The following is a 27,478-nucleotide window of genomic DNA, read 5'->3' on the forward strand; positions in this document are numbered from 1 at the left end:
GCGTACACACGCGCGCACACACACACACACACACACACACACACACACACACACACACACACACTATGAGATAAAACATCTGGTTTGTCTCGACTAAATATGTCTCCCATGTGACATCGTTTGCAGCATCTATCTGTCTGGAGTTAGTATTTATGGGAATGTGGAGTGCTGACGTGATGTATGTATTGTTTCTGTCCTCCCCCTTTGTCGCCGCAGTGCGAGTTGGGCTTTGAAACAGAGCTGGAGGTCTTGGGTCAGAATGACCTTGGGTTATATGATACTTTAGCCAACCTGGACAAAAATGGCCCAAGGTCTTACCTGGAAATGTCTTCATTGTTTAAAACAAGAAGAAACCATACACAATGAGGGAACTTGCAAAGCAATCCCTTTAGTTTAACTTTCTGTACACGCCATTTATTTCATTTCAACACTGGACTCACAGAGGAGACTGCACTAAATACATAAAGACCCAATTACAGCTGTCAAGTCCAGCAGATGCAAGCAATAAAGAAACACCCCTAAATGTTAAGAACATCTGGCTGCATAAAGGAAAAGCCACAGTCAGGATGCTGCTTCTAAGTCAAAAAGCTATGAGGACAAAAAACAAGAAACAAAATAAGCTATTTGGTAGTTTGATGCCACATGACACTACTGTAAACCGACTCATTTAAAGATCAGAACAATTGATTAAACATAAGTACAACACAGTCAATGCCAATATATGCTAAGCTAAGTTGGGATATTTCAAAATAAAAATGAAATGATCATGATTTCATCCTTTTTTTTCTGTACATGTCTCCCTTTAAAGAAAAATCTGATCTTAAAACTGCCACTATTCAATTTTTTGACATTTAAATGTATGTTTCTGTACATTAGAGCGAGTAAAAGATGCTTCTGACTCTGACAGAAAAGAGATGCATCCCACAGATTGTAAAAGGAAAAAGTACCACCTGCTGAAAGCTGCAGCACTGCTGGCTTCACAAAAGAGCTGGTTGATTTACCAATCACCTAAGCTGTGAAGTCTGATGTAAACAGGGGCAAAAAGTTTTACTTCATGGAGCAAAAGTGGCCTGGATGTGAACTCATACATCACCTTCTCGTGTACCAACTCCTTCCCAGTGTTTTTGCAACTCTAACAGCAAAACAGGCCACTTGGTTCCCTCTCTATTCTCCTATCTCAGCTTTCAGCAGATAGTATTTACTTCACAAATAGCTCCGGTCTTAGAACTTCCAAAGCAAATCGTTTGGACTTAATTTAAAACATATCCAGAAATGTGGGCATATTTGCTGTAAATGCACACACAGCATCCTTTTTGTGCAGACGGATGTTCTTTTTTTTCTTCTGCTCAGTAGCACAATTTTAGATGCAAATCTTACTTTCCCTTTCAGCTTATGTGAAAAATTAAACCCATGTGTGTGTGGGTGTGCACGCATGTGTGTGTAAGTGTGAGAGAAATCAATGGTCTTCCTCTCCTCCCCTAACACTGCCTAAACAGAATCAAGCTTAAACAAAGAGTGGCTGCCAAGAAAAGACCTCAAGATTCATTGGAAAACCAAAAAAAAAAAAAAAACACACACTCTCAAATTCAACATCTGCCCTTGGCATACAAGTAATTTTAACTGAATAATGAGATTTAATATATTTTTAAGATTACGTTCCACTATAAAATTTAAGACAATGAAGTCAAGTTGTGCTGACTCTGTGCTCTGTTTTATCTACAGACTCTTTAAACTACTTATAAAACCTGTAAAAATTACAGCCATTTAGACCAAAGCAGCATTTAAAAGGCATTTCACACAATAATGAATCTATAAACAAGACCACTTTAAAGAAGATGACAGCACTTTGCAGAATATACATGACATCATCTGCACAAATGGAAAAGGAAAGTCACTTTAAACAATTTCACGTCCTCCTCCCTTTTCCTGCTCTCCCACGGAGAGCAACAGTTTTAATTCATCTATAAAATCTAAACGAGTGAGAATGAAAGCAAATCCCTATTTTGAGAAACTATGGTGATAACTTCTCTCTGTCCACTCTGGCGGAGTCATAGAGACTGTGAAAACGGCTGACTCTTCTAGAGTTTTAATGCAATCAGCAGTTTTTACACTCGGCGACCTCACAGCTCATCAAGGCTAAAAGAGCCTTTGCCAGATCACTGGTGAAGAAGTGAAGGAATCACTTGTGTCAAAAAATTATGCTATCAAATAACCAGTCTCTTCAAAAATGTAAAATTAAGACAAAAAATATTCAAAAACCATCCCAGATTTTTTATTTAAAAATCACTGAATTCAACTGAAACTTTTGTTTCAGATGGGTGAACTTATCTTTACTGACGGCTTTGAGGTTGGAAGACCTGCTTCCCATCACCCTAATCAGTAAGACTTTACGTGAAGGGGTGTGCATAAGATTGACATGACATTTTTCATAAACATGACATAACATCTGTCATGAACATGAAAAAGTCTTTATGAATGTTTGACAGTTGTCATGAAGTGTCTTTTGGTAAATAATGACACTTTTAATGCAAAGTTGCTCTAAAGGTTGCATTGAAAGTCCATTAAAAATGCCAACTTTGCATTAAATTATCATAATTTACAAAATCATGCAAAGCTGGGACTTTTAATGGACTTTCAATGCAACTTTTAGAGAAACTTTGCATTAAAAGTGTCATTATTTACCAAAAGACACTTCATGACAACTGTCATAAATATTCATAAAGACTTTTTCATGTTCATGACAGATGTTATGTCATGTTTATGAAAAGTGTTAGCCCCTAATCTTTAGCTCCCTCCACAGATTCTCAAACGGACTACGAACGTTCAAATTACCTCCACTAAGAAGAAACATGTTGGTATGATTGAATATTTAAAGCTAAATCTCCCAGGATAGTTACTGACTTTAGGGACAAAGACACCATTTACTCTGGTTATTCAGGCTGTAATCAAAACTCTGAAAAACGACAGAAGATTTGAGTAATATTTAGATTTTTTGTTTGTGCAAACAGGGTAAAGTTATGTCCCAGACTATGTTTTTGCCTGCAGCCCCTCACCGTCACCCTCTCTCCACAGTTCCAGCTTAAGTCAAACCTTACTCCACTGCCACCGTCTTGCTCAGTGGCTGGTTGAGTTCAACCCGCCCAGTGGCCTTGCCTCCCCCCAGTCTGAACTAGTATTGCCTCCATCTAATATTTCTTCACATCTCAGGTGGAGTCAGATGAGAGGAATTCCACCTTGGCAAAAAGAGCCGCTCCGACGGATGAACGATCAAGAGCCTTGTTTGTAATTAATCTCACAGCTTTCCCTCTTCCTTCAATAAGCGGCCCTGAGAGCATGCAGGGCCTTCATTATAATTACACTGGACACTGACAGCTCTGGGTCCAGTGAGGCCTGACGGAGGAAAGCTGGGGTAAAAGCGGATCTTTCGAAGACAGAACTAAATACAAAGTGCACATAATTCTCCCTTCAAAATGCTGCGGCACTTTTCTCCTGCGGTCCTTCCGCTGATTTACTGATACAGCAGCAGTAGAAAAGGCACATTGTAGTCGCTCGGCATCAAAGCCATGACATGTCTGTGAAATTCAAGACAAACTCAGAATGAGTACATCTCGAGAAGCTTCTTATCATAGCCTAGCTACAGTGCTGCCACTTACGGGGACAATACTATAATTGTGCCAGAAAGCCCAAATCCCTGAACCCCTAAATCCTCTGCTCTGTCTTTTTTGGGTCCACTATTCGCCCGCAGCAGGGAGGAGGGGATTACCGACTGGGAACCAAACGAGAAGCAGAAACCTAAATAACTTTACTTTGTTTAGATATGTCAAAATATTTGTTGCCCTGTGGTGCATGCATGGATAATGTTCATCCTGGTCCTCCTTCGAGCCGTAAGACGTGCAGCCGAAGAATACTAGCTTCCTCCTTTAGCCTTACGTCTTTAAAACATTTTCTTTCTCCGACTTAAAACATCAGCAGCATCCTGCTTCTTATTACGAAGTTGCACGTCCAGGTTTTTTCTTCGCCCGCCGTCACTCCTTACCCAGTGCACCAGTTTTCATTTTACACTCATCTTTTCTTCCATCGGAGAGCGAGAGAATAAATTATGATCCCTTGCTGGCCTGAGTGAGATCAGAGGAAGGAAAGGGAGACGGGGGCTGAGCTTACACACGTTCAGGACAAACTGTAACTCTCCATGTTGTCTCTGGGTCAAAAGACCCATCTGGCTGCAGATTTAGTGACTCCGCTTCAATAGAGCTCTGTTTATACAAGTAGCTAGGTTTACACTGGCGAAGTGGAGGGTTCATACAAAACACATTATCCGACAATAATCCTTTTCGGTCTTTTGTAAGTAGGATGTAATAAAGAGAGACGTCCAAAGTGGGCGATCATTTCGAAAGCGGTCAGAGAGTCCATTTTGTGTGATTCAGAACCAGATCGTCTCACCTCCACAAGTGTGAACTCAGACCTTTCACTGAATTTCCTATTCAGACAATGCTCCCAAAGGAGAGCCGCCATTCACAGCCGGATCATAATGAAGCTGAAGTGGTATTTTCTTCAGCTCCATAAATGCGTAAAACGAGAAGTATATGTCTTCTGCTGGATGTCATTATCCAAATTAGTGCGGGTGCATTTCAGCATTCGGACTGAAACTTTAACCCAGATTTATTAGGGGGTTTCCTGTGCATGCAGACTTTGTGACAACACTACTAAATTATGTTCCCATTCAGGCAGTCCCATTACTGATTGGTCTGCTGAAAAGTTTCTTTATTGGTATTATATTTAATCAATAAATGGACAGAAAGCAGCCGTAGCTGAGCCTGCAAATTAAACTGTCATTTTCTGCAACAATCTAAAATCCCGACTTGGAAAACCCTTCAGCCTTTTATTTTACAGTTTGTTTGTTTTTTTTGAGTGAAAATCTGAGTAAAGTAAAAATGTCCTTTGTGGTTCTGTAAGGATATAAAAAATGTCAGAGCTGCATCAAAAACAACAAATACAAGAAATGTGAATTGTAAAAAGAGAATATGTCACCTTTAAAATGTTCAACTCCATCTCAAACAATAGCTTACGATAAACCAGCTCAGTGATCATTTATACAGTTATATGTTCATCAGTAGGCACTTTCCATATAAAGTTAATCATCTAAAGAAATAAATTAAAATGACAGAATACTGTTTTGGTAAATTTTGACACTAGCTCAAAATCCAGCAAACTAATGGACAGTCAATGACTCTGTCGAACTAAAATCTTTAAAATGACATTTTCCCTGCACTATGTTTAGATTTAGATGGGTATGATTCCTCAAATTGTCTTTGTTGAATTTTATAGTAACATTGCAGTTTAATGCTCAGGCAGGTTTTGAAGAGTACAGAAAGTACATGGAGTCTCCTCCATCCTCTCAATTCCTCTCCTTTTAGAGAAAACTACCAACAGTATCTGTTCATTTTTGCTACTTCTTTGCAACTTGTTAAGTAACCTTCTACCCTTCATGTCCACCAATATTTATAACAAGTAGCTTTATGTTTTATCGTTTTCACTGTATAGTTTGGAAGAAAAAAAAATACTGTCTGCAGAAAGCTGGTAGTAATTTTGACACTGGAGAAAAACAAAGCAAAGTGAAGTTTTTCTTTTTTTAACCAAAAAAGAAGAAGAAGAAAAAAAAAAAAGACACAAGTCCCAGTGAGAGTAGAACTGGTTTTATCTTCCACTAAGGTGGACTCAGTATTTTTTCAAATTCTTTCTAATCAAATTATTTTTCTAAACTAGCAACACGTTTGAGAATTGTGTAAACTTGCACTGCCTCATGAATCCTCTCAGAGTGTCGTGAATCACATTCATTACTGCTGTGACTCACTAATTTGAATTCACAGCCTTTATAAGCCTTGACTGACCAGAGTCATGTGATGCATTCATTGTGTGATTCATGTGTTTTTCTATATGTACTAGATGAATGTATGTGTCTCAAGGGAAGCAGGTGTTTTTAATGCCTCAGAAATCTGTGAGTTTGCCTCATGCAAGGCCCTCACTGTGAGATCAGCATGAACAGCTGAGTGGACCATAAACACCCGAAGAAGCACACACACACGCACACGCATGCACACACACACACACACACGCACGCACGCACGCACGCACACACTCACCCACACGCCCCCGCACACACACGCACACACACACACACACACACACACGCACACGCATGCACACACACACACACACACACACGCACACACACACACACACACGCACGCACGCACGCGCTGAAACACACATGCGCGCTCTCTGGACTGGGATTACAGCCGTGATTGAGGTGAAGGAGCCAACATGGGCATTCAGGCTGTGGCCCAGTGAAAACACCAGAGCTGGTCGGTCCTGATGGGTCCAAACAACTCTGGTTGTTGGTCCCATCCGTAGATGCAGGTTTAGAGAGTCCAGCTCTAAACCTGGACCTACAGGTTCAGAGTTGGACTCCATAGTTGATGATTTCAACCTGCTGAGCCTCGCTAGTCCTCCAGTCAGCAGCAACAGGTAGCCGATTTAATAAACAGTGGATTTGTATGTTGACAGTAAGCAGCTTTATTAATAACCCGTAATAACCTGTATGAATGTGACTCCAGAAGTGGGAAAAAAAAAGGAAATGCATCATCTCAACTCTGATCCACCCTTACTTAAAACTATTTATCAATGTTACCAATTATAATTCTTTTTTTAGTATTTATGTGTTTATTGCACTTTTTAAAGCTGTTTTTATGCAGCTATGTCTGCGTTTATATGTACTGCTGCTGCTTTTAATTGCTCTTAGCGGATAAATAAAGTTTAATTGAATTAAACTGAATTGAATTGAACATCAAGGCTCTCAAAAATTAAACCCAAAACATCCAGACACATAAGCACATTACTTTTTGGCTCCAGAGTGGAACAAGCAAGTTAAAAAAAAAAAAAAACTGTAGAGAGTCTGATCTCACTAAAGCCGATAAATAAACCTGAAAATATCAATTAGTTAGAAGATATTTAAATGTTTAAAATGCTAAAACACAGCGTTTTAATTAAACCTAAATAAATACCCAGCTAGACTGTTGGGTGTTTTGTAATATCATAGCGGTTGATTTTTCTCATAAAGTCGTCAAAGTGAAAGGGACACCCGTGGAAAAACATGGTTGCATGATTCCAAGATCCATCACCTTGGCCTACATACAAACCACATTAAAACACGGTGATGGCTGCACCACGGTGATGGCAGCATCATATTCAGACACAGAGATGGAGGTCAGGGTTCACGAGAAAACAGATGGAGGTAAACGCAGGGCTATCTATGAAGGTAACTAACTGCAATGACATGTTTTTCCTCAAACTGCACTTTTTTTTCAAATACACTGAAGTTTGTGATTGTATTCTTATAAGATGCAAAAACATTCATTAAATACTTAATTACTAACCACTAAAAACGTGGAATATCAACCTCTCTGGCCATCTAGTCTCGCTTCCATTGTTCTCACTTCCAAAACGGCCGATATTTTGTTCTGTTTTTACGCTTGGATACCAAAACAAAAGAAGTAGCCACAGCCATGACCTCAGGAAAAGCTCAACTACCAGCAAAGAGCTTCTTGGTTGGTGGGAAACTGAACCCAAAGCCGGAGGGTTGGAGGGCAAGAGGCCATAAAAGATGTTGTCACAACAAGACGGCTGTGATGTGGTGGTCTGTTTGCGCTTAAGTGTACTCTGGCTGGGAGAAGGTTTGTAGTTCAGGTTCATAAAATCCCCACCCACGGAGCCACAACACCGAGGTCCCTCTGATGTGGCTCTATACGTGTTTATGAACTTATTACAGCAACAAAAGAACTACAATAACCACAGGCCGATCTAAGAAAGTTATTGTACTTTTTATTTTTCTGCTCTATTTATCACTAAGCAGGCGGGCAGCGGCAGCAGTGAAGGGAGAGGTTACAGCGTTGCACAGGAAACTTTTGCAACTGACTGATGTAAGCGTATGAAAAAGGGAGTCTGTGTCTAATTTGACAAATTAGAAATTCTGGGTATCTATATGTAACATGAATATTTATGGTTTATGTGGAATTCTTAAAAATACCAACTTATCTAAATGTTTTTGCAACCCTTAAACCAGACAACTAATATTTCTGTCCGGCCAAGGAATTAATCAAACCGAACCACATTTCCAAAGCTGAATTAAAAGTAAGTTAGTTGCTTATACAAGTGCATCATTTTGTCGCTGAAATCCAATTTTTGCTCTGCTGTTTGAAATTGTAGTCAATTCCTATTTTAAGAACTTTATTGTAGCTTTTTATTTTGTTTTTGACTGCCAGTCATGATCTGTCATTAATTATTTAGATTCAGAGCAGAGGCGATGTCACACTGTGTGTGAAAAATCAACTGGGTTTACTACTATTTTAAAACAAAGCCAAAATGGTTACAGTGTTGAGATTTTAAGCTCTCTTTGGCCTGTACAGTGTTGTCGCCAAGTGACCAAGTGACCAAACCTTAATGCCTCTGGATTTTTGCCTCAGTTTTTGGTCAAGGCTGATCAAGCTACAAAAAAAAAGAAAAAAAAAAGATTGATTTGCTGCCACAAGCCACCTTCTCTGTGCATTTGTGCTCAAAAGAGTAAAATTAAGTAGCTCTAAATACACATCAGCTCAGTCCTAAGTCATATTTAAATAAAAAAACAACAAAAAAAACAAGAAACTGGTTTTTACCACTGAAAAAGAAATGCACTGGACAAAGGAGGAAACTTTTCTACTGTAGTTTGATTTATAATCCAGCAGCAGGAGCCAGTATGTGCCTTATGTTGTGATTTAAAACATTCACGGTTGTCGGAGGGATTTCCAGCTTTCAGATTAGATCCTTTGAGCTCATCAGCTGCAGGGAGCCTACATGCTGCATCAATGCTGCCGCTGTCCCAAGAACGGCGTTCAAATATGGTTCATTACCGTCTCACAGTCCAACTAAAGACAATGGTGCTGTGTTAATATGTGGCACCTACATCCTGCAAAACTACAGTGTATTTATGCATGGTTAGAAATGGTCATGAAAGAAGGGAGCAGATGGAGTTAATGCAGTTTTAATGAAGGAGGTACATTCCACACCTTCACTCATGGAGAGGATTTAAAAAGCTAAAAAAAGTTTTTTTTAAAAAAAGGTTTTTCTTTATAACTACAAAATTTGCCTCTGGGTCGCTTAGTTTGATCATCAGCGGGACAAAAAAAAAAAAAAGGAGATAACATCTTTCCTCTTATTGCTCATGATGGGGCAATCTGTCAGGCGGCGACACATCGGTCCACTCAGGCGTCAAGCGGCGAGAGGAAAAGCCTTGGTTTTTACTCCTGTGTCCGTGTGTTTGTGTGCGTGTCTATTGCCATCCTTTAAAGTTTCGTGCAGCACTGAGTGCGTGCCTCGTTTCCCTCCGACTGCAGGAAAAGCAGTTTTCTGTGTTCTCTCACTGGAAGTCTTGCGAAATCGTAAATAAATCAGTAAGCAGAAGAGACATTTCCAGCCCGGAGCCCAGATACATAAACTTTAACTCCGAATCGAGGCTAAGGGTGCATGAAACTTTAACGAAGGTCTGGTGAAAGGACTGTGCAGCTGTACTTCCTTAGATTTACAAGCTTTTTATTTTGGATTAGAAGAAAATGGGAGAGGCTCAGCAACGAGGTAAAAAAAAAAAAAAAAATCTAAATAACAAAAGGACGGGAAAATATGTTTTCATAATTTGCCTAAAAGACGATCTCAACATTTTGTTCTCGTCTCCTTAAATGAACAAAATGAAGAGAGAAAATTGTAGTTAGGCTGCATCAATGTTACACCTGAAAAAAAGCAACTTTATGTGTTATTGGAGTAAAATAAAGCCATTTTTACAGTAACATTGTCTCAATTTAAATATCTCTCCCCCATAAGTATGAAGTAAAAGTAAACCTCAACACATTTTTGTCAAATTACCACAAAGTTCAATGTGTTTTGTTTGCATTTTAACTGAGGGCAAAAATTTACTTTCACATATTCATGAAAAACATTTTGTGTGTCGCAAAACCCCCTGAACACGACACTGCATACAAATGCACCCTCACGTTTCAGATAAGAAGGGAAGAAAATGTGTAATTTTTCATTTTGGTTCCCACTAAGCCACAACTATGTGTTGTTCTGTCACATAAAATCTTAATATTTGATTAATGCTTTGTGGCATTTTTCCAGTGTAGGTCCCAGAGAGCAGAACGTATCTACAGGATACGGTTCCCGCCTTCACATATCTGAATCTTTTACAGTAACTACTTTCTAATGACAAAATAAAACAGAGAAGAAAGACGAGAAGAAGGAAAAATTATATATATTTTTTTTTTATTTTTATGACTGGCTGACACTTATGTGTGTTGCTTAATGGAGGTAATGTTCCTCTGGGCTAGCCAGCACAGGGTGACTGTGCTGGACACCTTTCAGTGTAATCTGGTTTGTCTCAACTTTGACTGTTTCCAGTTTGCGCTGGTCGTCCATTTAAATAACTCTGCATGTGAGCTGCGTGCTGAATATTTTCTTCTCAAACATGTGAGAGAAAGCCGGAGCGTGCAACAACACCTCACATCAGAATCAACCGGATCAAGAAAGAACAACCTAGGCTACGGAACACCTGCTAATCCAAACGCACAGGACGTCTGGGAATGTGGCTGGAAGCAGCAGAGCTGGACGTAGAGGTGCTGAAGTTCTGCGTTATTACTCTGACGGTGCAGACCCGTGTGGTCTAGCAGCGGTTAGAGCTGAGGTCATCTCCTCAGACCTCAGGGTGGAGTTGCTCCATTCACAGCTACTAAAACCTGCAGCCACTAAAGCAACTAATCACACAGAACAGCTGCATCCCTCACTGTATATAAATCCTCGACGCTTCGCTCTCCCACCCACACGCTGACTCTGGCAAACGAATACTGTACGCCGGCCTCCACGCACCACCACTCTTCCTTTGCAAACAGCAAGCTGCAGCTGACTGATGTTTGAAGCGCGGGGTTTTAGCGTGCAGGCCTGAGATAAGCTGCTCTGAGCTGTGAAAACACAGATTACATTTCTCCAGCTTATTACTGACGGCGTGCCTCTGCCTCGCGGTCATGCCGTAATTGTGACCCAAAAACCGCAGCCTCCGCTCGGCAGAGAGATACGAGTAGATGGGGCACCCCCCCACCCCCCACCACCACCCTACCTCCTCTCAGACCTGTAAAGATTTGACAGCCGTGCTAATTTAACTCTGTATTCCCCCCCATACGTTTCCCGAACGGCGGCCTCCTCCTGCGATAAGCTGCCACCATATTTCTTTCGAGTGCTTTTGGTCGATAAATCAGAATCCGAACCAACGTATTAAGTGCTGCCTCTGTAAAGTGTCATCTTCACACTTTTCAAAATCTATCAAAATCAGCAGATGGGAGAAAAAAAAAGAGTCAAAAATGTTAACCTAATAAATTCACAGACACGACTGCTGAGAGTGCAATCACCCTTCATCCCTTTCCTGAGGCATTTCAAGTCAGCTCTAATGTAGTAATGCTGCTTCTAAGGACTAAATTTGATATTCTCATCACAAAATTACCTCTAAATGAGGTACAATTTCGATATTTGTGTTAAATGTGGCATAAGCTGAGATATCCCCACTGAAAACTAGCATTTACTTTCTTGGTATGCCAAAGCCAAACAGGCATACATTAAATCCCTGTTTCTGGCATGCAATGAAAGTGCTTCCATCTGCAAATACTTAGCCCCATTTTTTTATTTTTTTTCCCTTTTGGCTCAATCAGAGATAAAGAGCATTGTGTTCCAGGTCCAGAAGAAAGACAATATTTCCCAAACCTCATAGAAAACAATTAAGACCCAGTAATTACACCAGTGAGCTGGAATTCCAGCCAAGTTCAGAGTTTGGGGTGAGAGAGAAAAGAGAAAGAAGGCTAATGTGAAAGATGCCTGCCTCTTGGACTGCTATTTTACGCCGTTACTTTTGTCTATCAATAATTATGTGACGTAATCTTTGGATCTTAGAGCCTCTCATTCTGTGCATGACGGGTAAAAAAATAAATAAATAAATAAAAATTGCTGCCATAGTCAAAGCAAGCTCTTGTCTCGAAGCTGTATAATCCGTTTCTGCACAGTCCTGCTCTGATTGTGCAGACAAACAATCCAAAACCGAAACAGAGACATGTCATATTTAACACCAGACCAGACCTGTGGAGTTACGGGTGCTGAGTCAGAGTTTCCTCTCACACCTTTAAGGGCTGTGAAAAAGCATTCGTCCAACTCCGATCTGAAACGCAGGCGACTAATTCTCATGCAGTCTGAACTGATGCTGGATATATTGCAACTGCCCATCATTGAGCCACTCCCAGAGTAAAGCTTATCCTGAAAACACAAAAGTTACAAAAGGCAGAGACACAACTTAACTTGTCACATTGTTTATAAAGTCTAGGATTGACTGGCGACGTGTCCAGGGTGTAACCCACCTCTCACCCAATGACTGCTGGAGATGAACCCTGGAGGCCCTGCAGGGATAAGCAGGGATAGACGACGGACGGATGAATATTAAAGTTCACTAAAGGACTGAAATACAACTGCTACCCTACATACACGGTGCCTTGAAGTATCTGGTCTTTCACAGATTTCTCCTGCTTTTGCTTTTCTTTTGTCACTTTGTCTGTTTCCAGTTTGCGGTTTATTTTTCCAGTTTACTTTGATGAGCTGCTTCAGCTCATTAAAATAATTGTACTTGGATTGCTGGCGTTTGTGACAACTGGCAGTGAGTTTTTACACAGCTGTGGATGAATTTTGGGCCCCATTTACTTGCAGAACTGTTCTAATTTGGAAACAGTGGGAGAGTTTTCGATCATAAACGTTCTGTTAAAGATCAAGCAGCAGAATCTCAATTGGTTTTAATTCCAGACTTTGATTAGGACCCTACTTTACTTTTAACCTTTCAGATAAAAAAAAAACTTGCTGGTGTGCTTTGAATCATTGTCTTGTTACATAATTTTAGTGCAAATGAATTTGTGGTCACAAACCAATTATTGGACTTTCACAAGCAGCAGCGCAGCCCCACACCAACATGCAATGTTCCTTTTCTTAAATGCTACATTAGTTTTACACCAGAGATTATTTAATGAATAAAAAAGGTGTACCGAGGTAGGTTGTGTAAAAAAAATAGTTAAAAAAAAACATTAGTCAGAATAACTGAGATCTTAAAAATACACAAAATTGAAATCATTAATTCATAAGATGAATTCGTCCCTTTCAACATCGAGGCAGGTTAGATTCTTATGACTTTTTAAAAATCAGATGCACTTCAAGTCTTAAGAGGTGCTCACTGTCATCCACACTGGTTTTCTGAAGACGTGATTTCAAACTTGCACCCACTGAACTGCAGCCTTTTACTTTCACTTGGCAACGCTACGGTTCCAGACTTTAAGCGGGGTCTGGCCTCCAGGTTCGCCCCTGTGGCAGCGGGCCTTTGTTTCTCCTTAAGTAGCAGAACCAGACAGACAGCAGTGGGGTATCAGGTTCTCCGCTGGCACGGGGTTCTGCTCACGAGGCAGGAGCAGAACAAAGTGCCGGTGGCCCTGGATGGCATCCACAGTGCAGAGGAGTAAAAGCCCCGTGAATAGGAGCTGTCACTGCTACTCAGCAGCGTCTCTGATCTGAGCCACCCGGAACGACGGTCTGATAAGTGGCTAATCCCAGCATCCCCCGCTGGCTCGGTAGACCCCCACTGCCATGACAACCCGGGGAGGGGGAGAATCTCCTCTAGCAACAACTTAATTGGATAATTTCCTCCCAGTTTCACTCTGTGTGTGTTTTCTCCTTTTGTTAAGTAAAGTCTGCGCTGTCGGACTGAGAATCTGTGTTTTTTGCCTTCCGAGAGTGGGGAGGGTTTAAATCAGGCGGTGCATTTGGGTGGTTTCGGCGTGTGCGAGTTTAAGCAAGCGGGGAGAAGTGGAGATGTTTTTCTTAAACTGAAGCCGCGCCGCAGCAGACCGCAGACCAGAGGGAGGGTCCACCTGGGAGAGCGAGCGTAAAAGAAGTGCACAGCCTCCGTTTTCATCACCACAAAAAAGGGACCACTTTAACCACTGTAAACATTTATTGTCCTTTGTCATGCATGGTCTGACAATTTATGTTACACCCATTCAAGCTCTGGGTCACGACATAAACAGATGCCCCACCCTCCTCCCCAGACGGCCGAGACCTGCAGACTAGTGCCAGGGAAAGTCATTATGCTCTACGGGTGTGTGTGTGTGTGTGTGTGTGTGCATGTGTGTGTGTGTGTGTGTGTGTGTGAGCTGAGAAATGAAAACAGTTCTGGGAGCATGGCACTTTAAGAAGATGAAGAGTTGGTTCCAGCTGGATCATAAAAAATAAAAACCACAGAATAGAATAAGCCTTGACGGGGTAAATTTACTGCTGGAATAAAGACATTACAGCTGATTAACAGAACCGAGGTATTTGACTCGCCCCGAGGAGGCCGCAGCCTCTTATTTCGTAACTTCATTTAAGGGACAGAGGCTGCCTTATATAAGCTTAATGGAAATCACTCCTGTTTGAAAGTATTACTTGCACAAGCGCAGCGGAGGGCACATACAGTACGCTGGCTACAAGGCTTTAATGAAAAAAGAGGAATAGGGACGGATGAGTCAGCCAGATGAGAAAGAGAAGGGAAAATGAAAACGGTAAAAGAAAAAAAGGTCCAAGTGTTCTCTCCCGTCCTTTGTTAATCATGTCCATATTCCCAAAAAAAAAAAAAATCCTCCTTTAGTCATCGCCTACCTTCTCCACAAGCGGTGCCGCTGAATCCTGGACAGCATTTCCACTCGAGTGAGGTCACGGTGCGGTACACCACTTTGTAAGATGGTCTCACTACTGTCTTAAAGCTGAAAAACACACAAAACGGATAAGTGTGATTAGAATCAACTGTTCACTCTCTTTTTCTTGTTTTCTGTGCATCTGGGCCACCTGTCAAAATTATCCTTACATATTTTGTCCAAAGTCTTTAACGTGAGAAGAATAAACCGTGGGTTAATCATAAATGATTCAACTTTTTACTCATTTTGATGCACCAACAAACAAATACTGACAAAAGTGTGTTGACTTTTAGCTGGATCGGCCAGTTGGAAACGTAAAAATTAGGTCTTCTTCCAATTGATGAACATACCGTACCTCAACTCCAACTTATGATAACAACAGCGCTGTTCGTAGAAATGTTTTACAACGTGTCTGGTTGCTCTCAGCACTGCCTGAATCAGGTTTTTACATCTATATCGACCTACAATTATCTGTTCTTTTATAAAATCTGTATACAAAACAAATAGCAGTAGGGCTGAATTGTAATTCTGTAATTTCTTCCCCTATGCTTTTCACATTCACATGGAGGGAGGGTCCGGGTTCCCCACTTCTTTTTGTATTGTGTGGGTGGAGGGGTGGCACAATCTGGTCCTTCAAACAAAGACTTCTTAAGAGCACATTTGAAGCAAAAGGATTTGAACTGTCTCAATGCACCAAAATGTCACTGAATTAAAATGTAAAACTAAGTTGGCTTTAATGTGACTGAAAGGTGAAAAGATGTTCACTAAAACACGTCCAGTGAGGTGGAAAGTAGGTGAGAGTCACCAGAAACGACGGTAAGATTATGACTCCATTATCTGCGTCAGGAAGATGCTCTATTGGGCGTCTGAATGGCTAAAATCCAGTCAGACAGAAAACGCGTTGGCCAATTAACTCAAAACAAGGCAGTTCAAATCAGCGCGATAGAAAGTTAGCAGATACAGAAAGCCTACAATTTCACAGCAAACTGTTGTCAAGCAGGACAACATCTGTATTTCTATCAAAAGTTACTTCAAAGGCCAGTGGTAGCCTCTTAATTTTCATACATGATAAATAAAGATATGCTTAGAAAGTACGCTCCTGTACTTGCCAGGTCTCGTAGTTGTTTGAAAATCATCCTGACTGACAGTGGATCCCTCAAATGAGCTGAGGAGGCGGATTAGCTAGTTCCTTAATTTTCCATCAAGCTCATGGTGAAATGACATCTTTCCACTGCAGGTAAGGAAACGATTACCAGTAAATACGTCGCAAAACCTAATTTCCAAAACCCCAAACTAACCCTGTAAAGCAGATAACAGGAAGCCTGGACAAAGTACTACAAAGTTGCTCTGTTTTGTCCTTTTTGTGCTTTCAACCCCTATGCAACACTGTGCATCTGTAGTAGCTGTAAAAATGCATGAACTAAATCATTATAGAGTTGTGTCTGCTTTCAAACAGATGAAGATAAAGGGTTTATGACGGAGTTGCGGAGCGGGGTCCATAAGGTCCCCTCGACCTCTCACCTGCCCCCTGAGCATCCCTGCGGCCAGCGGCAGGTCTGGTAGACCCGCTGGAGGATCGTCCCGTTCTGCACCTGGCAGGTCACTGTCTTGGTTACTGTGTGAGGACACCAGTTCCTGCAGAAACACACGGGCAAGCCAAACAGAGATACAAACTGTAAATAAGGGCAGAATGAGCATTCGCTGCTTGTGGATAAAAACCAAAATCGCATTCTTTAACTTGGCCGAGACGAACGTCTTCAATCACATGCTGTCACAAAAGCTAATTAGCCATGCAGCCCCAGTTGGTTTGCTTTGTTCCTCCCTCCCCCGCCCTTTTGTTTTGAGACTTCCTCGTGGTGTTTACATGGTTTTAATCAGCCACAATTTTCCCAATGAGCGCATTGAGGGCTGTATTTACACTGACGTTGGTCCTCTATCAATGCACATCCGCTTGCGCTGGGGTCTCGGAGGAGGCGGAGTTTCTCTGGAGTGGATTTTTAACACGGGTTACAGCCGGGTCACGAGTTCACCGCCTTCCCATAGACGGCTTCTGAGACATTACTGGGACTCACTGTTGCTACTGAGAAACTAAACCATGCAGATGATTTAGAGGCCACGTGTTTACAGCGCAGGTACCCAAAGCATAAAGTGATACTTTCTTTTAATGCAGCAGTCTTAAAAAGACATCTGGTTGTGCAAGATATAAAAACACTGAGAATTAATAGGTTTTTAGTTAAATTCTGTCTGAAAGCTCTTTTTAAGAGTCGGATAGACTCCGAGAAACATTTAGCTTTAAACCCAACATCTGAACCCATCTCTCTAATCACAAATCACATGGCATTCATTTATGAGGAGAAAAAAAAACGTGGGAAAGCTGCTGAACGACAAGCTGTTAGAGAAACAAGGGAACAATTAGCATGATCAGTTTTTGCACAATCGATGGATGTATAGACGGAAGCTGCAGAAACCACAGAGCAGACCACGCAAAGACCAAGCTTCGTGTGTTCTGCTGCCAGTGAGCATCCAGGACGAACGGGCTGAACGTCTGAGTTTCCCAGGCCAACAGGAGGTTTCACCTGGGAACGACAGAGGCGGTTCCCGTGGGTTACGTGGAGGAAACTGGGGGAAGGGTTTATGGTCTCCCAGTTTTCCCTCTCTTTGCATGTACGCTGTAGGTGAAAAGGAAATTCCCACAGCGTTTGATCCAATAAATGAAACAAGACTGAGGTTTGGGATACAGTTCTGAACAGTTGCTTGACTGTTAAACATTAAAGCGGTCTTGAGATGTCAGCATGTGGTCATTTAACACATGTTGAGTGAAGATGTGTGAAAAAAATCTAAGATTAATTAATATTTTATTTCAGTTGTACAATTTTACGCAAAATAATATTATATTATATATATATATATATTTTTTTATTATTATTATCATTATCCTATTAACTAATACATATTTTGAATAAAAAATCCCCTGTGCCACAGTTAAGTCCCTCTATGCCAAACAGAAGTGTTTTGTTTGTTATAAATTTCACTGTATGTTGATCATGTTCAGAGAGGCGGTATTATGCTTTTTCCAGGCACACAGTGATAGGTTATAGCACAATCAAGTAACTATGTTACCTTCAGTTTTGATTAAAAAAAATATTGTATATATCAAGCATAACTTAAAAGAAATTTAACTTCTCAACTTAACTCCTTGAAATTGGGTCTCTGTCTCTTTAAGGAGTTCCTGCTCTTGAATTTAGCGCATCATCACAACAACGTCTCTCCATTACGTTGTTTACAATGTTCGCAGGATCATTACACTGAGAAGTAGTTTATGCAATAGTCTCAGCAGAGTTAATTGCTTAGTATCTGAGACTGACGCTAGTCTGGAGGAGCTGAGCGGGAGGGGTGCTCTAATATTCCCTCTAAGACGATTGTTTCACTATACTCAGCTTCTTGTTTATCTCTGATCCATCAGACAACCGCAGAGTCACCCGAGTGTTTCTGTAGATGACCAGAGTCTGACTTGTGCTGAAAATCTGAAGTGTACTGCGTGAAAAGGAGTGATTAGAGTGGTGCTCCTGTGTTGCTGACCATCTGATTAGACACACAAACCGGTCAGTAGTCATGGATCCAGGTGATTACCAAGGCCTCCACCGTTTGTCTTCTAGAGTTTCAGACAAAGCAAACTGGGCTAAATTGTGCTCAAAAATTCACTTTTTAAAAGGTTTTACTGGCTCTAGTGGCTTTTATTTGAGAGTGGTCAGACAGGAACGTAGGTAATGACAGAGAGGGAAGATATGCGCCAAAGGTCACCAGGTCGGGACTTGAACCTGTGATGTGTGCTTTACCCCTGCACCACCCTTAAATCCACTGGATAAATCAAAGCACACTGTCCTCACAGTGCTGCCCGCTTTGTCCAGATGACAGTGGGTTTGGTAAAGCAGGTTGTTTGATAGAGTCTTCAAATCCAGCTCCACAGCAATAAGCAAACTGCAGGCTGTCCTCACATGTGTGAAGACGACAATGGCTATTATCTCAGCTCTTATAGCTGAGAACATTTGAATTAATACAAAGTACAACTTTTTCGTAATTCCATTGCAAAAAACATATCTTTACCTGCGGTCACTGCAGTTGACACATCGCAAACTCATCCTCTCTTCTCCTGACAAGATGCTGAAAACTCCTGTAACAAGGAGCACAGGTGCTCGCTGCACTAAATCCTTCACTCTTAAATGGCTCATAGTCAACACCTTCCCCTTAGTGGAGGCACCCGTGTGTTATGAAGTGTGAAACCCACCAGCACCATGCTGTTTCTCTGGCAAAACACCAAGTGGGCCCTCAGTGAGTATCAGGTCTCAAAGCACACATGGCACACTCTGAATGCTGCAGGCCCTAGCTAAATAAATCATCCGCCGTCTCCGTCGCACGTAGCCACAGCCAAGAGTTAAGAAAGAAATCACAGCTTTGTCCCATCTGCTCCTCAGCGCCACAGACGCCAAGTGACGGAGCAGACAAAACAAAAGGGAAATGAACTCTTATTTCTAATGTATGCAAATGCAGACAGGATGCAAAACAAAGAAAAAGCTTATAAGGCACATTGGAGCTAAAGAGCGTGCCCTCATTTCACCCAGACATGCTGCACGCTGACACTTACTCCTTACTGTGCAATGGGGGCCGGAGGGGAACCTGGGAGGAACAACTGCGATGTGAACCGAAATCGAAACGCAGATGATTCTCTGGTAGAAAAACATTTCCATCCAGACATCTATTCTCAACAGCAGAAGACAGAAGAGGGACTAATGCAAATGCAGTGAGGAGAGAATTTTTCTAGATTTCTGTCAGTGGAAAACACTCAGGGGAGAAAGGAGGAGAAAAGACTGATGCAGCAAACGGCCAAAGGAAAGGAGAGGTCGTTTTGTCCGAAAGGTCTCAAACTCCGACGGGAGCAAAGAAATGGAAAAAAGACAATTACAAAGCAGCGCTGGTCCCATGGGACACAGGGGGAGGCTTAAGATGAATGTGGTTCAACATAAAATGACAAAAAGACAAATAAAGAGTACGAGTATAGGTGAAATTAATGAGCTCTACATTCCTGGCGCTCTGAAAAAAATAGACCCGACATTAGTTATGTTCAGTCTTTATTTCCGGAGGAGTTAACAAATATTAAGTTAGTTCAGGATACTATGGTCAGTGTGCAGCATCATCAAAACAGCACACACAGGTCCTCAAAGTCAGAGCTAAGTGACTCTTTCAGCAAAGACAAAGAAGAGTCATTTGTCTTTGTCTGTTTTGAGTTTTCTGATTTGGACACCTGAGCTGTCCCTCCGTCTGTTTAAGGGTTTGTGCATTTTCTAGTGTTTTAAGAATGAATGTAAAAAATAAAAGGACTCGACTGACAAACCATGGAGAGCTGTTCTTTACTGGGTTTTTAACTTGGATGTGGTGATCAGAGATTAAATTATAGCGATAGATCCCTGAGGGAAACCCAGACATCGCTCCACTTAGAAACACTCTGTTGCTCTTTCAGGGAAATCCCAAAGTGTTTCCAGGCCAGAGGGGATGGAGACTCCCTCGGTCTGTCCTGGGGGTCTCCCATCGGTGAGATGTTTCCAGCGAAGCTCTAAAGGGAGGCATCCTGATCTGATGAATGAACCAGCTCAGCCAACTTAATGTAGAGCAGCAGCTCCACTCCAACACAGCACTCGATGACGGAGCTTCTCATCTTATAAGTCCAACTCTCCTAGGAAGGAAGTTTACATCGTGATCCACATATCATGACCAAAAAGTTTCCTTTTGCAGTTCTAGTTCAAGAAAATGTTTTGAAAGCCATGCATTGTTTTCTTTCAACTTCACAATTATGTTTTACATTGTGTTGCTCCATCCCATAAAAATCCAGATAAAATACGTTTTAGTTTGTGGATGTCCTGTGTTGAAGTTTGAAAAAGTTCACATAGTATGAATACCATGCAAAAGTAAAACCCAACCTGGTTGATGCAAAATGTATTGATAAAACCACCCATTAACAGACTGTTAGCATTTCAATAAATGGCTCTCTCTGCATTCAGAAAGTAAAACAATATTGAAAGTATTTTCACACCGACTTAATTTGGCTCTATACAAATAAAAACTGATTTGATTTGATTGATAGAGTAGTATTTCGACACACAGAGGTTATCTTGGCCACATTAAACGTTATAGTGGGCCAGATTTGGCCCCCGGGGCCCCGAGTTTGACACATGTGGCTTAATCCAATAAGTAGTCTGCCAGGAATGTAGCCAGCTGTCAGTGGAGCAGTAGATGTATTTAAGGTTATTTGAAAAGACAAAATCAAAGGCTGTCTTGTTTAAACCTGCAGTAACCTTCACTTCAATGAATAAGCAAGGCGAGTAATTAGATGCTCACAGAACACATGATAAGATCTCCAACCATGTCGAAAACTGCAGAAATAACAAATTATCTACCCTAGTAGCATAGTGATGCGCTGAAGTGTAATAATCACTGAAAAAGACATGTCGTAAAATTACTCAAGATCCGTTTATCCCCTGGCTGCCATGGACAAACATTGAGAAATCGTTTTTCCCTCCGGATGGGCCGGTTGACACCATTAACTGGTGCGTACACAGCAACACCAGACCAAACCGAGAGACTGCTCCTTTTCATTTTGCTTCAGACTCTCTGACCTTTCTAAGGACAGCGGCCGATTCAGAACAGCAGCAGCTTTTTTTTTTCCTGCACACAAGCGTTGACATCTCCCCAAAACAAGCCCAGATGCTGTGGTGCCCCAGCGGCTCGTGTTTGGTAAACACCTCAACAAACATATGGATGCGAGAAGCAAAAGGGCAGCGTAAGACGCGAGGTGGTTGGACGAAGCTTCGTGGAGACCAAAGAATGGAAGCTGCGTTGTTATGTTAGAAAGCAATATCCCACACAGCACTGCTCGACCCACATCACCTGAGAAGATGTGATGCCAGGGGGTTAGATCAAAGAAGAAACAGGGTTCGATCAAACCCCATTTCCATCGTGGGAGAAGAAGTGAAAGTGGATGAGGAATGGAAATACCTCGGTGTTCACCTGGACAACAGACTGGACAGTGATCTGAGAGATCCTTCCTGCACACCGTCATCACTGTCCACAATAACTCTCAAGAAATTTGAACTGACACGAGTTACGACATTTAATTCCCCTCTGGTAGCAATGAAGTATTTTTGAATTTGAAATTATAAGCATGTGGTACTTCATGTCCCATCAAAAACCCAATACAATGTATTTACATTTGTGGTTGCAATATATGACAAAAATGTGGAAAAAGTCCTATGAATACTTATTTGTAGAACAAACATTTCCTCTCATCTTTGTACTGAACTCTGACACAGACCTAATCTGCCCTTTGAGCACAGAGGTGTTGCTCAGAAACACCTCTGTCAGCGAAACCCCTATAAAGGCGATCAATCATTTTATGATATGATTACCTTATTAAATTCAATAACCACTTATTCTGGGGAGCCTGACCTCACAAAAGCTTCTATTTTGTGGACGAAGCTGAACCTTGAAATAAATTCCGACAGCAAAAGAAAGCAGATGATGGGGCTGCATCATGCCAGGGACAGTGGAAGCGGTTTGACACACGGGGCCACAGTGAGGATGAGACCGCTGAGGAACAAGGAAACCAACCGTCAGGAGCACAACGAACCGGTAGATGGATGGTTTTGAGAGTAAATCTCCCAAGTCACGCAGTGAAGGAATCACGCACAAGGTTCAAAAATAGATGCCAATCATTTTATGTGTGTAAACAAGTCATTTTAAAATGCTAAACACTGCTATTGTGACTATAAGACGGTGCGCTTCTTACTTTTTCTGGTAGATTGAGGTGTGAGTGGCTGCTTTCTGCGACCCGGCTGAATATCCCTTGTAAAGTCCAGTCTTCCAGGTCCCGTTAGCGAACATGGACATCCAGAGGATCAGCACCGTCCACAGCAAACTTTTCCTGAACAGCGCGTCTAGCTGGTGGGATCCCATTTTGTGTGTGTGTGTGTGTGTGTGGGAAGGGGGGGATTTAAACTACGGACCGGGACAGTTTTCGATAACGAGTCCAACTCTTGGTCCAGTTAGGGATCAGTCCGACCGGCCGGCGGGTCCAGCTCAGATGTGTCAAACTGAAGCAGGGCGGCAACGGAAGACAGGCAGCATAATCACTGAGTGGAAATGAGTAGAAAACTGTCCGACACTAATTCATCCGCAAAGCAGTCGGATTTAACTCCCCTGAGACAAGACGACTGGGTCGAACTCTGGCGGCGCTGGCGTCTTGAGCAGAGCTCAGATTTCCGCGGCTGAACCTTGAACACTGCTGTCCTCCCTTCTCCTCCGCCTGTCTGAGGTCCGATCCTGCAGCGGGCATGGAGCAGCTTTATAGTCTCCTGCGGTGTTTTAAAAGCTCAGCCTGCTGGGTCTTTCTCACCCTGCCCCGCACGGAGGACAATGCGCGCTCACGGCGACGCCACTTTAACGCACAGAATGAATCATGGGTACTGCTGCCTCTCTGGGTGGCTCCAAAATCATCAACTCTTTGGCACCACACACACGCACACGCACACACACACACACCTTTTTACGATATCATATTAGAAAGTGATAAATATAATTTTCAATTATTCCAAGGTCTTGTCAAATACTCTTAAATTATTTCCTTTTCTAAATTAACATAAGTTCTTTAAAATTTTATTTCTGACCTTTGGCGCATATCTTGGTCTAAAGGGTGAAATTTGTTCACTAAACTCTGAGGTTCACGGAGCACCTAGATTAAAACTTAGGATGCCCTCTAAAGATAATAAGTTGTATTTTACTTTATTTAGGAATATCACAGGGAAGGGAACTGGATAAGAACGGAAATCCAACAAGTTTTAAAAGTTTACTTTGTTACAAAAATAAAAAAAATTAAAAAAATAAAATAAAATAAATTAAAAAAAAAATAAAATAATAATAATAATAATAATAAATGTGTATTTTCAGTTCACTTCACAAATATGTACAACTTTGTGTTGCCTATAAAATACATTTCTAATAAAACCCATTCAAGCGAAAAACGAAATTCAAAAAAAGCTTGAGGAGTGTAAATAGTTTTGAAAGGAAGTGTGCATCTCTTTGAGTCATTTGGGGTTGGTTTTCTGTAAAAGCAGCCATTACCCCGTAAGACAGTGGTCCACTCCAAACCAAACACCTGAAATGTAACCCAAAACTGGGACCTGTGGTATTTATCTGCCTGTGGTTCCTCTAAGCTGCACCAGCTGCAGAAGATACAGCCTGACTGCAATATGCCCCTGCTAAAGTTGATTAAAACGTTCTTTCATATCTCACCCACTAATACTACCACACTCTACACCAGTGGACTCCTCATAACCAGTGGAAACACAGGGTTGATCATTAGTTTGACAGCGTTTCGGCACCCTCTTCATTTTAAGGACGCCGGGCAGTGATTCCAAGCAGGTATCACTGATTTCCAGGTTGCTGTCTGTCTTTCTCCATGGTCACTTTAGGAGAAGAGGTTCTACATTCTCCATTTTCCACCCATTTGTTTTCTAAACTGAAAGAGCTGCGTTGCATGTTGTCTTCATTGCGCCGAATCTACTCTAAATCTTCTCAGTCACATAAAGCTCCATTAACTACAAGGAAACCTTTTCTATCCTCTTTTTCAACAGGAGAACACAATCATTCCCCTCCTGTGTTTGGACATAAACATGTGCTAATCTTCACTCTTTACGAGTGTGGTACTAGTTGAGGCCGAGGAGGGGCCTGTCTAACCTTTAACCTTCGCGATTCAGACGGGACCATATTAGACTCCATAATAATGGTAATGAGATGCATTCTTGTGATCTCATGTGCGGGTCGGGGCTTTTGAGGATGCACACCAAAGAAAACGTAATATTTTTATGGTAATGGTTGTCAGAGTTTCTTTCATTTGCATCTACCAATTAGAATTTAGTCTGTGTAGAACATTCCTGACAAAAGCGGCATTGTCACAACAAAAGCCAAAACCCTATGTTGCACAAGTAATGGATCAAAAGTACTGCAGTTTTCCCTTTGTGTGAGTGTGAGTGTGTGTGTGTGTGTGTGTGTGTGTGTGTGTGTGTGTGTGTGTGTGTGTGTGACCTCACTGCTGAACTAACGGCCAAATCCTCTGGGGCTGTCTTGATTTTTCAGAGGTAACTTTACCTGCTTTGCTGCTGAGCTCAGCAGCCTCAATTGAGTGGAGCTGTCCCAGATCTGTACACGACAGATCTGGGAACCTTTCCCAGGGCTGTGTGTGTGTAACACACACAGCCCTGCCCATTTTGTAAAAAAAAAAAAAAAAAAAAAAAAAAAAAAGAAAACTGCTATAGATACCTGAGTAAAAAGGAAACCTTTCCTCATAGCATCACAGTTGAGGTTCTGCTATTGAAACAACAACAACTCTGTACAGTCGAAGCACTTTATTAAAACACGCACAATAAAATTACAAGATGCACCTGGACTGTTCACTACCATTTGTTTATTTGAAAACTAATTTGCATTTGTAGGATAAAAGACTGTCTGGTGACAGTATTGCTCAGGTAACATTAAACTGAAGTACTTAGAAAACAGGCAGAGAGCAAACAGTGTTTTGTGCTGCCATCTAGCGGGAAAAAGTTAAAGAACACATTTAAAAACTAAAACATCTAAGGTGTACGTCAGCTAAACGTGTAAAAAAAATAGCTTGCAATAGTGCAACTTCTCAACTAGTCATAAAAAGCAGAAATCAGTTATACAACAATAATCTAACCGCAACTGGATAATTTGATAAACATGCACAGATAATACGTTTTTCATCTTGTTAAGGCTGAGGGAGATGTTCAGTCAGTGTTGAGACACAAACACACTCCCTGCAGGACCCAATGGGAGAGGTGTAGCGTTGTGGACAGGTCTGCCTCAAATACCAACCCCACACCCATCGCATTCCTCCGCATGGACGTTGTGTACACTGGTGTCCTCATTGTATTCTGGGGTCCAAAACACAAGGAAACGACAGACGCTAAGAAAAAAAATATCCAAACCGTACAAGTACGTAAATGTGTAGAGAGCTTTATCCACACCTGCAGTCTAAGGTGACACGTCTCAATGGGGATGATTCTGAGAATGGGCAGTTCAACAACCAAGTCTTTTGGTTTGCTCTTCATTAAGCAGTTATTCTCTATGTCCCAGTCTGCTCCCTCCAGATACAGTCCAGACACAAAGCAGCCTGAGACCACCACCGATGCAGTTAGTCTTTAAAATTTCTCACTAGAAAAGCTGCAAAAGATGAATGTCTTGGCATATTACCTTTTCTGGGCCTGTCCAGGATTTCGTCCTCACTGCGGAACTGGGTCACTTCTGTGTACAACGTAGAAAGATCCAGCGGCCAGCCGTTTTTCCTGCAGGCAGCTTGAACCAGAGCGGTCAGGTAAGACTCCGGGATGTGAAGTCCTGATAGCCACATAATTTTTGGTTCACCATCGTGCACCTACCATACACAAGATTCACACAAAACAAATATGTAAAACCCCAAAATATAAAGAGTTTGGTTTTAGCTATCAATGCATGCGTTCAAAAAAAAAAAAAAAAAATCAGTTATCAGATTATTCGACCATTTTTACCCAATAGTAATACAGTTCGTAGCGCCTCTTGAAGTGGATCATCCAGTTCCCGAGGGACTTTAGAGTCTCGGGTGCCAGTTTCTTCCAGATGCCAGGAATGTGGCCATTAAAAAGGGCCCGAGCCACTTCATCCAGCTCACTGCTCATTCCCACCTCACCGGCCAAGGCCTGGGGGGAAAACAAGGCCATCGGAAATGATCTAGAGGTGGACTAAAGGGAAGACATGATAAACGCATGGCCCCATCCTCACCCTTTGCAACTCAGCCAAGGACAGCTGCATGCGAACCACCAGCTTGTTGAAGCGCTCTATTTCCTGAAGCAGAACCACAGTGGTTGGGGAAATGCCCGTGCCAAACTTCTTACGAATCACGTCCATGTCAAACAGCTCGGGAAGTTTGTTCTGGATGTCCTGGGCCACCTGACTTATTTGCTCTTCCCTTGTAATGCTTCCACTGGATTCGCCTTAGGAATGAGGGGAAAAAGTATGCGAAGGCAACAATCATCGCTTCCCCGGTTATTTTACAGTTTAACAGTTTTCATTGGAGGAGCCTACTACAACAGAATTTTACAGTAAGAATCCAGTAGAGAAACACCAAATTATACCTGACTGAGGCTGAAGGTCTATCAGGTGAGACCACAACTCTTTAACAGCCAGAGTGTAATATCCTATCTCTGCGTTGGAATGAAGGCCCATCACCTCCGGTGTGTTTGCCAGTGGCATGTTCTCAATCTCGTCTGCAACACATGCCAGGTTAAAGCTGCGAGTGCAAGAATATAATAAAAAAAATATTTTCTGTCTTACGGAAGAGTGCTTAGGCAGGAGCTGACCAACATATGTTGTCTTCGGGCCAGTTGGGGGGATTTTATATTCCACATCTTTGTTTTTAAAGAAGTAGAACTCCCGGAAGGTATAGAAGAGGAAATCTCCAAGATACTCGTCCATGTAGACGGTCAAGATCCTGCGGTCAAAGCTATCTATGACGCGCCCACCGTACATCACCTAATGAGACATTGTACATATAGTAC

At 41.8% G+C, this 27,478-nt stretch overlaps 2 protein-coding genes across 7 annotated transcripts in view; both read right to left on the bottom strand.

Moving 5' to 3' along the window:
- emid1 (EMI domain containing 1) overlaps nucleotides 1–23,364 on the bottom strand; it is a 63,158-nt gene extending 39,794 nt beyond the window's left edge. For 4 of the 6 annotated variants that reach the window (XR_001662975.1, XM_007559116.2, XM_016674909.1 and 1 more), the window contains exons 1-3: nucleotides 22,660–23,364; nucleotides 16,344–16,457; nucleotides 14,788–14,891 (exon numbers count right to left, since the gene is read on the bottom strand). Coding sequence is in view for 5 of the 6 variants with exons in the window: in XM_007559116.2 (XP_007559178.1) it covers nucleotides 14,788–14,891; nucleotides 16,344–16,457; nucleotides 22,660–22,826 (385 nt within the window). In the remaining variant the exon portion in view is untranslated. The remainder of the gene's footprint in view (nucleotides 1–14,787; nucleotides 14,892–16,343; nucleotides 16,458–22,659) is intronic. The other 2 variants (XM_016674908.1, XM_007559117.2) reach the window with 2 other exon arrangements.
- Nucleotides 23,365–25,258: 1,894 nt separating this feature from the next.
- dnah10 (dynein axonemal heavy chain 10) overlaps nucleotides 25,259–27,478 on the bottom strand; it is a 33,211-nt gene continuing 30,991 nt past the window's right edge. The window contains exons 72-78 of the mRNA XM_007559332.2: nucleotides 27,281–27,452; nucleotides 27,056–27,187; nucleotides 26,703–26,914; nucleotides 26,453–26,620; nucleotides 26,139–26,319; nucleotides 25,913–26,058; nucleotides 25,259–25,819 (exon numbers count right to left, since the gene is read on the bottom strand). Coding sequence (XP_007559394.1) covers nucleotides 25,673–25,819; nucleotides 25,913–26,058; nucleotides 26,139–26,319; nucleotides 26,453–26,620; nucleotides 26,703–26,914; nucleotides 27,056–27,187; nucleotides 27,281–27,452 — 1,158 coding nt within the window. The 3' untranslated portion in view covers nucleotides 25,259–25,672. The remainder of the gene's footprint in view (nucleotides 25,820–25,912; nucleotides 26,059–26,138; nucleotides 26,320–26,452; nucleotides 26,621–26,702; nucleotides 26,915–27,055; nucleotides 27,188–27,280; nucleotides 27,453–27,478) is intronic.

This window comes from Poecilia formosa, unplaced genomic scaffold (genome assembly GCF_000485575.1).
Source record: "Poecilia formosa unplaced genomic scaffold, Poecilia_formosa-5.1.2 Scaffold103, whole genome shotgun sequence".
NCBI classification, from domain to species: Eukaryota; Metazoa; Chordata; class Actinopteri; order Cyprinodontiformes; family Poeciliidae; genus Poecilia; species Poecilia formosa.